Genomic DNA, 18,241 nt, shown 5'->3' on the forward strand with positions numbered 1-18,241 from the left:
TCAGTCTGGTTCTGCTAGGTGGGGGGGGGGAGTCAATGGAAGTGTTTAACTCATGGGTTTCCATGTGATGTCCAGCGTTGCATTTCAATTATGAACAACACATTTGACAATCTCTTCTGCAAATTAAAATTGTCAATAATTGTTCTAGTGGTGTTAATGTTGAAAACTGTTGTGTGCACAAGTTGGTTGGTCATCTTGCTTGGTTCTTGTGGCACTATAACTGATTTATGACTTCCTGAGGAATTCGGCTCGTGTTCCAAACAGCTTTGATAGACTCTTTAATTTGTCTGGTTCGACACTTTTCTGTTACAACTGTATGGCTGGATTGTAAAGGTCTATGTTTTTCCAATGGGACAAACTTGATGACCAAGCAAATTGGGAGGAACGTTTGTAGTTATAAATAGCCATATCTGGGGGGGCTTTGGAGAGGAAGTCCAGAAATCTGGATTGCTTTTTGGTGCCTTCTCCAGTCATGAAAAGGGCACATAATCTGTGCCTTTCTTTCCCCTCGGTGTCACAGTAATGAGCAATAAAACTAATTTATTGCACTCTGTTAGTGAGGCTTTATTTCAAGCACACTTAAGCTCCAGAGTTTAAACCCATCCAGCACATGAATATATATATTTTAAATTTAATAATTTATTTGAGAGTCTTCACAGTTTTCCCTAAAATTCATTTATAAGTCAGGATAAAGTGTGTTACTCAAGGTCACATTTCAGTGACACTGTTTTCATTCTGTCTTCTCATTCTCATTCTACAAAAAAAAATAATAATAATAATAAAAAAAAAATAAAAAAAAAAAAAAAAATTAAAATAAAAACTATTCAAACATTTTTTAGTGAATTAAAAAACATTTACTGAACTAGAATCGGAAATGTTCTCTGAAATGTTTCTGTTGATAGGAATGTCAAGAACTGTTGAACATTTTATTCAGTTTTTTTTTTTATTATTATTATTATTATTTTTTCCATTGGAACTGATTGTGTTCTTTTTTATGTTGTAGTCTCAGGATCCTAACACTTTATTCTCTTTATGCTTGGGGTTGGTGACAGGATCTTTACACCCATGTGATGCATTTTTATTTTTGGTATTGGTTTTGGTGTCAGGACATGGATGCTCATTCTCCATGTTTGTACACTTCACATTTGTTAAATTCCCTTGCCATGTGCTCTTGTCAGTATTTTTTGAGCATGTCTTACGGTGGTTCTTTTGCCACATGCTCTTGTGGCACGTTTGGCATGAGCACTTGGTTTCTATATGTTATGTGCGCTCAAATCTACAGTTTTAAAAAATAAAGTTGCTTGACGATGCCATAAAATAACCTTTATATAACCTTTTCTGTGTCCGAAATATTAAACAGTTCTACAATATGTACAACATCAATATAGATCATTATGTATATCCTTTATTCTTTAAATGTAAAAAGTACGACATTGACCAATTAGCCATTCACATGCACTAAATGTGAATTTACATTAGAACACATTTTATAGTGTTGTTTCTTACAAACAGACAAAAGGTGTCTAGCTGTTTCATAAAAAGCAAGTGTAACGTTACTACTAAAAAATCTATTTGTACTTCACATAGGTGGTCAACAACAATGTCTCTTAACTCAGCAGAAGCAACATACAGGTTCTAGTGGTTTCATTTTGCTGGCCTGCGGAGATAAGACTAGTGCTGCTTTTCTACAAAGTCCAAACTATCGACAGGTGTAAGTTACTGCCCACACACCTCATCTAACTACACTGCAGTAAACAAAAGGGGAAAGACACAGAGGAGTGTGGGTGTGTTTGTTGCTGGGAGGATTGTTATGGTTGTTTGGCAAAGCACATGACAGATCCAAGATAAAAATGAAGCTTTCATGTGGAACGACGCTCAACTAATTATTTTCCAATCAGCCAGTTGATGATCCCATTCGAAATGTCCACAAGATATCATATCAGTTCCATTAAAGCCGTTATGTTGAAACAAATGCTTTTCCATAGTTGCCACCTTTCATTTGAAGCTAAACTTTTAACGGCGCAGTGGAAGTGACTGACTAATTACAACAAAGTTGTTGCTGAGCAGGTATGGAAATGTTCTCAGCCCTGTTAGAGGTTTGTTACCTTTTGTATGCATCGTGAAAACGTTAATCAACTGCAATGCACGGTCCAAAACACCTGATTCAACCTGTGTCACTCTAGATTAGCTGTAGCCTTTACAATCAGTGCATAAAACCTCCTCGGAGCAGTTTCCATCACATTTGTAAAAGTTGCTGTGACACCTTTCAGTGGCACCTCTGCAATGTAATGTGTGGAAGCGGAGTTATTCTTGTCACATGTTCTCACTACCGCTCTCACTCTCTGAGATTTGCCACTTTATTATCAATCATACACAGATATGGTTCTGTTTTTTTTTCTGCACCCCCCCCCCCCCCCCCCCTTCGCCTTCTTATTGTCTTATTCAAAACTAAAAACTGTTAACTCCTCCTAAACAACAAAATTACTCATGGATGTATAATGTAGATTCTTCATTGATAAATTAATTCATTTATTTGCTTTCCTCACAGTAATAGTGATCTCTAATTATTCAAACCAGGCTCACTAAACGGAAGTGACTGTACTGTAAATTCACCCGTTGCCAAAATTGTATACCTTATTCTTTGTATTTCAGAGCATACAAAAATAATTGTATCAAATGTTTTTGTTCTGAGTTGCATGTATATAGTAAAGCCATCTATAACAATGTGTAAACCGCTGCTTATACCTTTTAATTATACAAACGTTTAAACACATACATAGACTGCATACAGTCTTCATCATTTTCACTCTTGGGTGCACTGTACCTGGCCATGTTAAATGACCTGATGTATAAACAGTCATAGACAGGAAGCCCAGAACATTTCTCAGACTTGCTTACAGAAGTGCTGATTCATTTCTGTGGTGATTTTTTTCTATGATGTATTTCTGTAATATTTAATTATGTATGACTATCCAGTAAAATGTCTATCCTTGTCAGTTTGTTTTGACTTGCAACCAATGTTTGCTGAAACTATTTTGCCCATACTTGGCAGATAGCATCATTTTTAGAGTGATTTTCTCGACACGTTCAATAATTTAGTGGTTTGTTATTTATTTATTTTGACTAATGGACCGGCATAGACTTTTTGGCACAACTGGACCTATCTTAGGTGTCTAAAAACACATTATTGAAATGACCTTAAAATATTGTGCATTCCGAAGCCCTTTTAGAATAATAATATTGTTGTCCAATGTCTCTTAAGATAACAGTAAGCCTAATTCCATCAGAGTATCACTCCTATGTGCTACAAATTGTTTTAATTGTCCACTTTACATGTTTTAAGGTGTGTTGGATTCAATATAGGCAATGAAGTTCATGTGTGTGAACTGGACCCTATATACAAAAGAATATTGAAAAATCTATTTTAACCTGAAACATCCACCTGAGAGGAGCCTAGAAATTAACGACTCTATATTAAAAAGTTGACCTCTTAACGTCCGTGCACTCCACACTAAAAAGGGTAACACCCTCTAGTGGCTTTTGAAAGCACTCATTTCAAATGTCATTAACGTCCTAATGAGTGACAGTACTTTTAAATGAGAAACGGACTGCAGGGAATATGAGTGAAAATGGTGCCTGGATTTGATTCGCAAATTGAAAGAGAGTAAGATAGACTAAAGCTTATGCAGATATATCAGGAAAACCCCGCTTTATACATACTATAACTCCACCTCAACATATATGCAGTAGGCAAATGAATAATTTACTCAGTATAATTTTTAAGAGGACAACAGAGGGCGCTGTGTAGCGACATTTGGCGCAGTGCTCACATTATGGAGAGCAGGGCTTCCTTCTGCAGGCGGCAGCTCTCTGGTCCAGTCACCGCGCGCTGGGGCTACAGTCAGTTTAGCACTCTCAGTCACTTTTTGGATTGGCAAATCTCCCACACATATTACCTGAAACCCGCCCCTCTAAAGTTGTGTGTGTGTGGGGTTGGGGTGTATAGTTAGAAATACCTAAGTGTTTGTAGATTCAGTGCATTACTCTGTGGGTCCAAATGGGAACGCGGAGGGTACTAACTAAAATAAGTATATAAATCGTAGCTGTGCATTTGATGGTCTCCATTAGGGTTCTGGTCACGGAGAGTCATAGCACTCGCTCTCTCACTCCTTCACAGCGGTGAGTCAACCGAGCGTCGCTGTCCGTGGTGCCTTTTCTGCGCAAAATGCCCATAACAGATGGATAAGAATGGCTGTTAAGTAGTAGAGGACCTCACCGCGTACACACACGTGACGAAGAAAAAATCTCACCATTAACGACCACACACATTGATATTCTAACAGACCGGGAAGCCACGAGGGGCATCGAAACCGAGATGATCTGGGGCGCACGGACTGGAATAATGAATAGAGTACTGTTGGGATGCGCGGAGCAAGAAGGAGTGCAAACAAAATGATGAATTTATTTTCACAGTCCTATAGAATAATGCTATATTATGGAATTATGGATTTAATGGCGAATGCATTGCAACATATGTTTATTAAAACAGCAGTCTATGAAACTGCACAATTTATAAGGCAGGATATCCCAGTTAAAACATGAGTGTAACACGCATTCTTAAAAGTACGCATTTAACATGCAAAAATGTACAAACATAATGCAAATGTATGTTTTCCCAAAGTCAGACTTAATCCAAAATATGCTAAATAGACATATTTACGCATACGCTCAAATAAGTCTTGTTTGAAAAGGATGTAACCATAGCAACAATTCCGTTACGCTCAATATCGCGCAATGCATCGACAAAACATAACTCCTGTCATTATTCATCACTTTAAGATAGATTTGTACAGCGTAAACATATTTGAAACATCTTAATGATAGCTGACGGTAACCAGTTCTGATTTGCGCGACACCAGCCTCAGCAGAAATGTAATTCCCTTTAAAATGTCAAACCCCTTTTGGAAAGCATTTGGTATTTCGCACGCTGAACCTCCAACAGTCTCCAAATGCTCATTTCTGGAGAATACATTATTTATAGACTATTTCGCCATAAAATGCCCCTGCGAACCAAAAAAGAAGAGACCCTCCTCAAACAGTAAAACTAAGCGATCAAGTTGAGCTTTGTTTGTCGCACAGGGAGCGCAGCGCGAAGGGGGTGGAGAGAGAGAGAGATAGAGAGAGCGAGAGAGAGAGATTCGCGCGCAGAGTGCGGCAGATACACACGCGCTTCTGCTGCAGGTGAGAGGCGCGCGCTGGACAGAAGGACCGTCCTCGCGCTGGACTTTTAATATCACATTCCTAGCATCTCTGCCAGGATTATAACTCCGTTGTTGTTCAGTTTTGCATTTTGCCTTAACGCTGAACGACACAGTGGCACTGCGGAGATTTTTTTTTTTTTTTTCGTTCTCTGGTGCAAGTGAGAACTATTAGACGCTGAGTGGACTGGAGAAATCTTGTGCGCGCGGCACGGCACACGGAGAGGGAAGATCATTTGCGGTTCATATCCGTAGCATAAGAAGTTCTGATATTTCAGTTTCTATTCCATATAATGGGATATCATCCAGAGCGGAGAGCTCGTATCTTGGAAGACTGGATTTAAAACCTTATAAATTGATTGCGCAACGGATTGAATATCTGGCTTCGCTTCCTTTAATGAAAAGACCCGGCGATGTCAAGCCATGGCAAACAAGGAGTAGTCTCAGCAAGTAATTTATGGCATGTTTATTTCAAGCTTAATGTTGAATGAATTTGTAAAGACTTTCTGTCAGTGCTGTGCATATTTTTTGAGGGAGAGCGAGATTCTAGTCTGAGAGAGAGGGAAAGACAACAGATATGCGCTATTCTGTCTCGTAACCACAGAGGGGTATCCGGTTGTGAAAACACATGCTGTGAGAAAACAAGCGCTTTAACACGAGCGAGAGGAAGGTGAAAAAGCTGTTAAACAAAATTAACGTACAGTTTTGCTGGGAAACCCGCGACGAGCAATGAGGACTACAGGCATTGTGGACTATTTAAGCTACTGCTTTCTTATTCTGCAGCTGCTGAGTCAGCCCGCAGCCAAGCAAGTGCTCCGGTACCGCCTGGCTGAGGAGGGTCCTGCCGATGTCCGTGTGGGCAATGTAGCCGCGGACCTTGGCATCACGGCTGGCATGGATGTGACTTTCACCTTAGAATCCGGCTCCGAGTACTTCAAAATCGATAACATGACCGGAGATCTGAGCACGAACGAGCGGCGGATAGACCGCGAAAAGCTGCCGCAGTGTCAAATGATTTTTGATGAGAACGAATGTTTTATAGATTTCGAAGTGTCCGTGATAGGACCCGCGCAGAGCTGGGTTGATCTCTTCGAGGGGAAAGTGATTATTTTAGACATAAACGACAACACGCCGTCTTTCCCCTCACCTGTTCTGACGCTCTCCGTTGAGGAGAACAGACCCATTGGCACACTTTATCTCTTGCCCACGGCCACCGACAGAGATTTCGGTCGGAATGGAATTGAGCGATACGAGTTGATTCAGGACAACGGCGAGAGCTCTGTCAGGAGGATCGGCACTTCCGGCACCGGCAGTGTTGACGCTCACATGGGCAAGCGGAGGTTTGACGAGGGGGCGAGCCGTAGCAGCGTCTTTGAACTTCAAGTTGCTGACACAACAGACGGCGAGAAGCAGCCGCAGCTAATTATCAAAGGAGCGCTGGACAGAGAGCAGCGCGACTCTTATGAGCTGACTCTGCGAGTTAGAGATGGGGGCGACCCCCCACGCTCCTCTCAAGCCATCCTTAGGGTAATGATCACTGATGTAAATGATAACACCCCACGCTTTGAAAAGAGCGTCTATGAGGCAGACCTGCCAGAAAACAGCTCCCCAGGTGCCCCCATTCTCCAGCTGAAAGCGGGCGACACCGATGTTGGTGTGAATGGACAGATTGAATATGTTTTCGGAGCAGCCACAGAGTCGGTGCGACGACTGCTGCGTCTCGACGAGAGCACTGGCTGGCTCAGTGTTTTGCACAGAATTGACCGCGAAGACGTGAGCCAGCTTCGCTTCACAGTCATGGCACGTGATCGTGGCCAGCCCCCTAAGACTGACAAGGCGACAGTGATCATCAACATCAAAGATGAAAATGACAACGTCCCCAATATCGACATACGGAAAATCGGACGCATTTTTCTCAAAGACGGTGTGGCTAATGTGGCAGAGGATGTGATTGTCGATACACCCATCGCTCTGGTCCAAGTGTCAGACCGAGATAAAGGGCCGAACGGTATAGTGACATGCACCGTGGTGGGAGATGTTCCGTTCCAGCTCAAACCTGCTAGTGAGGTTGAGGGTGAAATGAATAAAAAGAAGTACTTTCTCCATACGTCAGCACCACTTGATTATGAAGCAGTGCAGGAGTATAATGTGGTCATTGTTGCTGTTGACTCTGGGAGCCCTAGCCTCTCTAGCAACAATTCACTGATCGTCAAAGTGGGGGATATGAATGACAATTCACCAGTTTTTACCAAAAGCACAGTGGAAGTTTCATTTCCTGAAAACAATGCTCCTGGTGAGCGTGTCGTCACAGTAGTGGCCTTAGATGCAGACAGTGGCAAAAATGCAGAAATCTCCTACTCCCTGGACTCCTCTGTGAACGGAATATTTTCCATCGATGCAGACACAGGTGACATCCGTGTCAACACCATACTTGACAGGGAACAGACGGAACGATATGAGTTCAAAGTTATCGCCAAAGACAAAGGCATGCCTGTTCTGCAGGGCTCGGCCACTGTGGTAGTCCTGGTGGCAGATAAAAATGACAACGAGCCAAAGTTCATGCAGGATGTGTTCACTTTCTATATACAGGAAAACCTGCAACCCAACAGCCCTGTTGGCATGATAACGGTCATGGATGCCGACAAAGGACCAAATGCAGACATGAGTCTATACATTGAGCAACAGGAAGATATTTTCTCCATTGACAACAACACAGGTACCATATTCTCAAACATGGCTTTTGACCGTGAGCAAAAAAACACATATTCATTCCGTGTCAAAGCTGTTGATGGAGGCGATCCGCCCCGGTCAGCTACAGCCACGGTGTCCCTCTCTGTAATGGATGTAAATGACAATCCCCCCACTGTCACTTTTCCAATGAATAGCTCATACACGCTGCTTCCTCCTTCAAGCAACATAAGGACGGTGGTCAGGACTGTCTCAGCTGCTGATACTGACACAGGTATTAATGCTAACCTCAGCTACAGAATAGTGGGTGGCAATCCATTTAAGTTGTTTGAAATTGATGCATGGACTGGGGTTATCTTGTTAGTTGGCAAACTAGAGCAAAAACATTTTGGCCTTCATCGACTAGTTGTGCAAGTGAATGACAGTGGGGTTCCGTCACAAAGCACCACCACGTTGGTCCACATCTACGTCAACGAAACGCTTTCCAACTCCACTATTGTAGAGGCGCAAGTTGCCAAAAGTCTCGGTACGCCACTCAATGCTGACATTGCAGGAGACCCCAACTATGACTTGGGAAAGCAACGACTGAGCATCGCCATAGGAGTTGTGTCAGGCATCATGACGGTGATTCTTATCATCCTGGTGGTCGTCATGGCCCGCTACTGCCGTCCCAAGAACAAGAACGGCTATGAGGCTGGAAAGAAAGATCATGAAGACTTCTTCACTCCTCAGCAACATGATAAAGGCAAGAAACCCAAGAAAGACAAGAATAAGAAAAAGTCTAAACAGCTTTTATATAGCAGCATCGTCACCGTTGAGGCATCCAAGCCAAATGGGCAGCGCTACGATGGCGTTAACGAGAAACTGTCGGACAGTCCGGGAATGGGCCGCTATCGCTCCGTCAATGGTGGCCCCGGAAGCCCAGATCTTGCCCGCCATTACAAATCCAGCTCACCCCTGCCAACCGTTCAGCTGCACCCTCAGTCTCCAACGGCAGGAAAAAAGCACCAGGCTGTTCAGGACCTGCCGCCGGCCAACACATTCGTCGGCACTGGAGATAACATATCCATCGGATCAGACCACTGTTCTGAGTACAGTAGCCAAACCATTAACAAGTACAACAAACAGGTAAGAACAATATCTTTTTAATCTGATATCAATCATATTTTTTTATACTTGAATCTTCAAGCTTTATCTGAGTGCCTATAAACACCAACACTATTCAGCCTACACTGTAATACTATCATACTGTATATATGTATTTTTAGCCTATGCTTCTGTTTCTCTGTATCGACCCGCTTCGCTTCAGAGTGCCATTTAGATGTAATGCTAAAAGCGACATGAAGGCATTCTTCAGTCAGGGATATCATATCCGCCAGGCCACCTGGGGTGCCGAGGCCACGCTGTGGACACATTGGCACGTCTTTTAGAGTAGTTGTAGGGCAGATGCGGGTGTCAGCGTTGATGACCTTTGTCTGCGTGTGTGCGTCTGAAGATTGAATGCGATCACATATGGCTCTGGTTCACAGCTATTCCGTCTCAGCAGTAGGTTTGCGTCAGGAGCGTGACCCAACCTCTTTTATCAAAACATGCCTCTTTCTTTCTCTTTCTGGGAGGAAGGCAGGATAGAGGAGGGGTGAGTGAGATGAAGCAGAGGGAGAAAAGCTTGAAAAAGGTGGAATGTTAGTTGTGGTGTCATGTTTGAGTGTGCTTATCCGAACAGACTGGGAACATCTGGGCGGGAGGTCAGATTTAACATTCCTGTGCACTTGTGTGTCTGGACCAATTCAGTGACCTAGCAGTGAAATCTGGCCTCCTCCCTCTCTCTCTCTCTCTCTCTCTCTCTCTCTCTCTCTCTGTCTGTCTCCCGTGCTGTAATCCCTCATTCTCTTTTCTTTCTTTTTTTTTTTTTTTTACTCCATACCTCTCCTATAGTCTCCTTGTTGTTTGTGTCATTATTTAAAGCATAAAATGCCCTTTGTTACAGCGGCCATGTAATGGCTTTGTAAATTCGTAGGCACACGTTTGAAATAATAAACTCATATCATTATTGTTCCCTGTCCTGTGGAGTGCTCCGCTGCTAGGTGAGGTTAATTCAAAATGAAGTCAGCCCTATCATTGTCCAGATTTGCCAGGAAAAGAACACTTGCCCTGTCGTTTCATGTGTTTTCTAAGGTGGTTAATGCATTATTGATTCCTATCTAACATGGTGTAAGTAGTGTCCTCTCTTGCATTCCAGAACAATGCCCTTTCTAAACACAAGCCACAAGCTAGCCTTCTCTCTCTTACGCATCCTCACTCATTTTATAGAATTTTCTTCCTTACAAATCTACCCTGGTTTGTGCTTTCTCTCCCCTCCTCTGTGTATTTAGAAACACCTACTCTCATCTCTCCATTTTTTTTATGCCTGCTGCTTCTTTCCAGTATCCCACTTGTTTCTCTTTTCTCATTCTAGCTTTTTTTTTTTTTTTGGCTCCTTGCACAGTTTCCCTTTTTTTCTGTTGACAACTCTGTCCTGTCTCTCTTTCATCTCTCCTCTCTCTCCTACCCTCTTGAACAGCCCTCTGATGTGCTGTGTTTAGGCGTCTGCACTTCTCTGCGAAAGGAGTACTGTTGCCCATGTTTCTTTCGGACATCTCATGCATATTTAAACACAGCCTCCATTTGCTGCCCCGGCACATGTATTGTGTGTCCAAGTACTCTGTGTAGATAATTATTTATTTGCTTTTTATTTGAAAGCTGCAGTGCTTTGTACGAGCCTTCCATTTGTTTGTCCATTCAAATGTAGCTGACTTTCACAGGGTTCTGAGCAAAAGAGTTCTATACTATTACCAGTTTGCAATTACAGCGTCCTTGGCATGGAGCGAGATCAAGTCCAGCGTCATTACGTACGTCCCCGCTGACAATTTAAGAGGGGCTCTTTAGATGCTTTATTGAGCGTTATCAGGAGTAGCCAACATGCCCTCGCAAAATCCCATTAAGATAGCATAATAGTCTATATCAAATACTTTATAAAGAGAAGTCATTAGAATTTCATTTTTGAGCCTAATATGATTCCAGCTTGGATTTAATGGTAGATTTTTTTTTTTTTTTTTACTTTTATGATTACCTTCTTATTTTTCCTTTTAATTCTTTTTATCCATCTTTACCTTCCTCCCCAATCTCTTTCATTCTCTGTCACTCATCATGAAGGGAAAATGTGCCAGGCACATTCACAATGGACTCGAGCGACTAATTCACTGAATCACTGATTTGATGAGTGTCATACTGCTGTAAGGTTTAATTACAGCTGTGTGATAGGGATGTAATTGTGATTATTTAGGTTGATTAATAGAATTTGTGTTTATTTATTAATATATTGATTTCTAGTTTATGTGTGGGGGGGGGGGAGGTATGGGGGTGCAGAGAGGGCACTCTTTTACATGTACAGATTCAACAGTTGCATGCTTCTTGTTCACCACCACAAGAAATTTACTGCAAGTCTGCAAGTAAATGCAAGTCAAAATGTTGCCATGGTTATCATAATGTCAGTCATCGCTACTTTGTCAGTCACACAAAGAATTATAATTTAGTAAAATCACTCCACTACCACTCATGAAACATTAGCAGCATGAGAAAATACAGCTTTCTGTATATATACACAGAAAGTGAGTAACTCCCTTTATAATCTCTGAAGCTGTTAAGCACTTCGGTTTTGCTGTCTTGCAAAAACTTATTATACACAAAAACATTATAAAAAATAAAGCTGACTATATTACATAAGTATTGTTATTTAGATCATGTCCACACCTTGTTTGCTATAATGAGAGGATTTGAGAAAGTGTAGATCTCAATAGGTGAGCTCGCTATGAACAAAACTGAGGGGTTTATTCAAAATGGTGATTGATTGAAACACTTTTGATTGGTTATTCTATTCATCCAGACAACGGCAATGCTTTTGACACTGCAAAAACACATTTTGTAGTAACCTTTGATGCCACAAGGGTGATAAAACACACACACACACACACACACACACACACACACACACACACACACACACATTTATTTATTTATTTATTTATTTATTTATTTATTTTTATTTTTATTTTTATAAAAACAGAGCACAATTTAAGATATTTTGGATGAAAACCGGGAGGCTTGAGACTGTCCCATAGACTGCCAAGTAAATTACACTGTCAAGGTCCAGAAAAGAATGAAACACATGTTCAGAAAAGTCCATCTGCCATCAGTGTTTCAACCGTAATGTTGTGAAACAACAATAATACTTTTTGTATGTGAATAAAACAAAAATAGCATCTTTATTCAACAATTCCTTTTTCAATGCTTTTCAAACTTTTCTGGACCTTGACAGTGTAACTTACTTGGTAGTCTACGGGACAGTCTCAAGCCTCCCGGTTTTCATCCAAAATATATTAAATAGTGTTCCAAAGACAAACAACATGGGGGTAAGTAATTAATGACAACATTTTCATTTTGGGGTGAAGTGTCCCTTTAAGTTTCAAAGCAGGTCACATGACATAATCGTTCTCTGGACTAGATGTACTGGCCCATGCGTAGCGTATAAATTAATGATGGAGAACATACACTGCTATTAATAATGGTGTCTTGTTGTAGCTGACTGGAAATACCTAGTTTTCTGGACAAGATTAATTTTCTCGTCACAGTACAACTCCTGCTGGTGAAGTCATCCATGAAAACTACCTGTGTTTTTCTCCTTGTGAAAAGGCCTGGCTTTTTTTTTTTTTTTTTTTTTTTTTGATCGTGTTTGATTTCAGCTCTTGTGGTCTGACATCTGAGATGCTCTCTCTTTTCCCCTTCCTCTCTCCTTTTTCTGTCCAGTGGAGGAAAGGGTAAAAGAGACAGGAACTAGAAAGAGGGCCCTGTTAACAGGCTAGAGAAAGGTCTCTACTGTTCTCGGTGTTAGTGTGTGTATGTGTGTGTGTGTGTGTGTGTGTGTGTGTGTTTGTGAGTGTTGAGCGGGATTGAGTGCAGTGGCCTCATAAATGTGTGGTCTGGTTTCATGTTACCTACATCCCCCTAATCTCCTTACACACAGAAACTCAGGCACACACACATACACACTGTCTTCTGTCTTGAAGCAGAAACTACACCAGGTTGTTTGCCCCAGACAGGTAACCGGACAACCCTAGTGTTTCCATGTCTCACTGCACATAGGACATTTAAGATGTCGTTAATTTACCTTAATGCAAGTGAGAGATGCCACCTTCCTGCTAGCCAGAAAGGTAATATTTCAAGGCGTTTCATAGCATCTAATGCTTTTCTTCGGCATTCTCTGAAAAGAATTAAACTGGTTGTTTACCGTTAGTAAGTGTTTTCAACTACTGGTTTAATGTTTTGTTGCATTACATATTCAGTTTGTCTGAATGCTGCTAATGTCTCTGATGGGAGAGAATTATTTCCTTTATTCCTTTCTGTCTCCTTTATAGAATTCTTCTCACTCAGCTCTATTAAGATGCAGGGGTGAAATTTACTTAAAAAAGGCTGTATCCAGAATTGTTCGCGTTTTAAACCAGCGAACACTGATATATTCAGTCTTTAATCATTCCCCATGATTCAGTAACACTCTAGGATCAGTGGCGACTAAATGCAGTCGAACAGCATGAGTGTCATTCACTGATGAAACGGATTCTGGCCTATTTTGTACAAACAGGGCTGGGGTTATAACACCCTTTTAATTCTGAGTCAAGATCAACATTTGAATCAAATATCTGACAGTCACTGGCTTTTTTTGAGAGTGTAAAATGGTTTGGTTTGTACTAATCCATCTCCATATTTAGTCTTGTCTGAGGGTATTGCTGAGATTTGTAAAGCTTTTTGAGGTCGTTGTGGCTTATTTGTTGTGGTTTCAGCCTTTACGATGCTTTCCATATTGCATGTGCTTTACATACATGTATTTGGCGGACCAAAGCATCACTCATGTTGGACATGTGCAAGCAATAAAAAAAAACACGGCCATGCAAATGCGATCACTTGGCTGTTTATGGGTATTTGTGTGTGTACTTCTGGAACTAACCTTGTATTGCTGCTCGCAAAACATCCACGCAAATTACAGAAGCTTATTTTCATTAAATACAAAGTGCTTTTGCGAGTTAAAAGGTACAAATGGGTTAAGCGCGTACATGTATCCAACATTTAAATTATAAAATTTTTGTAGTGTATTAATTGTAAATATTGCATTTGATTTATTTACAGTAAAAAAAAAAAAAAAATGTTTGTTAAGAGACTTGAGGATAAACCTTCAATCGATGAAGCAATCAAGCTGCATTTACAAGCAGCCGTATATTCTATTCATCACAATACAGAGGCGTAAAATTAACTACACGCCATCATCGTCACGTCACATTAAATAACACGCCATGCGATGGCACGGAATTGCTGGGTAATGGAGACCAGGACAGAATTAGATCAGCTGCAGGCTTGATTGCTGTGTTATTAGGGAGAGCTTGTCAGCTTAACTCCAGCACTGAATGGCCAACGCTGACCAAATCTGTCACAGGTACAGATGTGACTCAAGACAGCGCACATGCATGGTTGTGGCTCCCATTAGGAGATAAAGTGAATGAGAGACTTTTGAAATTGATGCATATGCAAAAATTAAACCCTTTACTACAGTGATGACAAACAATATTAGAACACTAGTATTTTCACCAGCTAGTCAGTTACGTATTTCTTTATTTTGATGTAGTGTGTCAATAAGGAAATATCATTTCGCATTTCCAAATATTCATTTTGTCATTAATTGTAATAATCCAGTGAGATTTTAGATTGCGCAAGGAGACTGACAACAGCCAGTCACTCCTTGAAAGCTGAACAACACAGATCATCTTTGGAAAATAGAGGCCACATCTTCATTTGCATGCACAGGTCAACATTTTATTTGTGCCCAGACACGGGCGTATGTAAAACAGTACATGTAAATGACCTGTGAAACTTTAGCCAGAAATACGAAAGCTCTATTTGATACAGCACAAGGCCAAGTTAACAGAGAAAACAGTTTAAAAATACAGTTGCGTTTTTTAAAAATCATCTTCTTCTCGGAGCGCAGTTGTAGCGATTTCACTTGACCTTTTACAAGTAGTACTGCGACGTCTCTTTGATTTCTTTTTTCCTCCTTCTGTTACTGTAAGTAATCTATCCTTTCAGCTGCCCGTTGACAGCATGATGTAGCTCGAGCGTGCCTGCAGTCTCTCTCATTCTCTTTCATTCTTCGCCTCTCTTTCTTTTTCTCAGTCCCTCTGTCGCCCTGCTTCTCTCTTTATTCTCTATTATATTCTCTCTCATAGTCTCTTGTTCCTCAATCTTCATGTGAATAGTCTTGATTGAAGCTACGGAGATGCACTTGTAACATTTATCATGCTAAAATGATGAAAGCGACAGTTGCGGGTGGAATAGAAGCGACGGGGCCGAAGAGAAAGGGAAAAAGTGAGATCATCTCTTGATTGGTTGCTGCTGTGCTGATTGTAAGTGCCGGTGTCATCACCGTGTTCGCTTAACCCCAATCTGTACTTCAATTCTGACGTTGTCCAAACTCACAGAGTGCACTGGATTATGATTCGCGCACACACACACATACACGTATGTTACAACTGTAGTGTAATAATGCTTTGATGTTTTTTTTCTTTCTCTGTTATCTGCCTTTCGTTTGTGTGTGTGTGTGTGTGTCTGTCAGCATAAGAGTTTATTAAAGAAATAAGCCATGAGAGGCTGTGTATTACAGTGATTTTTTACTACAGTTAAAGAGTGTGTTTAGGCAGAATGCGAAGTGGAAAGCCCTCTAACTGTGGTGAAATCACTATAATGCACATCCTGGAATGGCTTATTGCTTTCATAAAGTGAAAACAGCAGCAAAACAAATAGATAATAGTTAACACTATATATATATATATATATATATATATATATATATATATATATATATATATATATATATATATTTTTTTTTTTTTTTTTATTATTATTATATTTTTTTTAATTCTTTTTTTTTTTTATGTTTACAGTGACCAAGCAATGGTGAATTAATATAAAATTCAACTGAACTGAAAATTCTGCTTTTTACAGTGACTTTGAGCGAGGCTCATCCAGTCAGAATTTAGTCACGTTTTACGTCATTGAGGTTCTGAAATGCCAGCTTACCTCTATTCCCTCTCTGGTTGTTTTCAGGTCAGAGGAAGTGAGCATATGCGTTGGTTTGACTCGGCATGTGCATCTGTTGTTTTGTGTATATTTGTGTAATTGTTTTCACAGCCGCGACCCTGTCTGTTTTTAAGTGGTGCTTGTAAAAAAGCACAACCACTTAGCATTGTTCCAAACTAACACAGGGGAATAGTTCACTGTCAACACAAAGAATGCAAACAGGGATTGGATGGTTAAAATGGCTCTTTTGCTTGTTTTAACAGGACTATGTTCATATTCACAGCCTGATGTGGTCTGGTGTGTGCATCTTGGCAGATTTGCAACCCATTTTACTTATGCAATGTGATGTGTTTCTAGAGGGCGGGATTTGATTTAGCTATCAGGATCGTGAAAAGTGGTCTTTATGACAGGAGTTGGAGTAGTGACATCATCTATAAGCTGATGTCGCAAATCCCTATTACGTTTTAACCCTTTCCTTTCTAAGTGAAATTTTGACATTAAGATCAGAAACATCTAGTAAGAAAGTAAATATTGTCAGTTTTGATTATTTATACATTTTAAAATGATTAAGGATATTGCATGTTACCTATTGCTTATAGAAGAAGATTTTTTTTTTTTTCTTAATCTACCCCCTCAGAAAAAGTTTGCATCCTTTATCATGGTTCTCACAGTCTTGAAAACCTAGGTATATTATAGCCTGATTGTAAAAGTGTGATTTCTACACCTGTAAAAGACATGTAAATTAATCAAATTTTAAAGAACAATAGGCAATTTTCTAATTAATATACACATTTCCAGTTATTCCGAGCTCTCTCTCTCTCTCTCTCTCTCTCTCTCTCTCTCTCTCTCTATATATATATATATATATATATATATATATATATATATATATATTTATTTAGATTTATCCTAGATGCCTGAAGTCATGAAATGTAATTATATTAATTCCTTTTGGGCTTTTGAATATTGTTGGAGACAAAAATGCTGAGGACCGTTGGTCTATGATTTCTACGTGCTCATCCATGCAGTGGGGATATTTGTGTTTCTTTGTGTGTGGGAGAAAAAAATAATAATAATTATCTAAGTTTTCAGGGCGTATCAGGCCAAGTGTTTGTGTTTGTGTTTGAGCATGTGCTTGTTGAGCAAGTCTCAAGTCTGTTGAGGAACTCCAATGAAATTCCCATGCTAGTTCTTCATGAAGGAATAAGGATACACAGTATACAAGTGTACATTTCTGGGTGACACCATTACATACTCTATCATCAAATACCACCGCTGCTGTCTAATCAAAATGTGCTTCAGCCAAATGGATAGATGTTTATTGGCTGCAATAATGCACACCAAGAATGACTGACAACTTCATTCCGCAATGAAACATCTGCGTGTGTTGAGATTTAAGACTTGTAATATCATTTTCCAAATCCAGATGGTTTTAAGAGACATAACCCATATCTGTCACCAACAGGCACAAAGTCAGACGCACATACCTGAAAGCACGCACACGATCCACCTCCAGCCATTTATTTGTCTTTTTAAACATTTGCTCTTCTCCAGTGTAAAGCACACGAGCGTGAGGGTCTGAAATATTAAGTGAGTTGTGATCTCTTGACTGCATAAGTGGAGATTAAACACTGGGGCCAGTATAAATAATGCACAAAGTCTTACATATTTGTGTAAAAGAGACTGCTCCTCATCACCGCGATCTCATTGGTATGGAGAAGAGATGCTGGCTGAAGTCAAATGGATTCAAACGGAATGGAATAAGAAGTGGAAAGAACTGACGGTAGTCTACCAATAGCCTTCCATTTCTTTTGCCACAGTGTCATTCCACAAGCCGCAAAAAGAGATTACTACTGTGTGTGTGTGTGTGTGTGTCCAGACCGTTCCCAAATGAGATTATGTGTGTGTGTGAGGCAGGAGAGGGAAGGTTCAGCGGCCATCCATCAAGTTGTGGGAGAGCTGTGTGGTATTGCATCTCAGGAGCAAGAGCAAGGCCAAGGTGCTCTCTGTGTGTGTATGGGAACGTGTTTGTGCGTTCGTATTGGAGAGAGAGAAAATGTGCTGCAACAGGGGCCTCTACGGTTCAGCCATTCCATCACAAGAACACTGTCACTTAGCTACATGCGAGGAAAGGTGTT

The 18,241-nt window shown here is 40.5% G+C and overlaps 1 protein-coding gene across 5 annotated transcripts in view; it reads left to right on the forward strand.

The window, feature by feature from the left end:
* Positions 1-5,205: 5,205 nt before the first annotated feature.
* pcdh7b (protocadherin 7b) overlaps positions 5,206-18,241 on the forward strand; it is a 116,115-nt gene continuing 103,079 nt past the window's right edge. For all 5 annotated transcript variants that reach the window (XM_052561872.1, XM_052561873.1, XM_052561874.1 and 2 more), the window contains exon 1: positions 5,206-9,074. In XM_052561872.1, the coding sequence (XP_052417832.1) occupies positions 5,988-9,074 (3,087 nt within the window). In that variant the 5' untranslated portion in view covers positions 5,206-5,987. The remainder of the gene's footprint in view (positions 9,075-18,241) is intronic.

This window comes from Carassius gibelio, chromosome B7 (assembly GCF_023724105.1).
Source record: "Carassius gibelio isolate Cgi1373 ecotype wild population from Czech Republic chromosome B7, carGib1.2-hapl.c, whole genome shotgun sequence".
NCBI classification, from domain to species: domain Eukaryota; kingdom Metazoa; phylum Chordata; class Actinopteri; order Cypriniformes; family Cyprinidae; genus Carassius; species Carassius gibelio.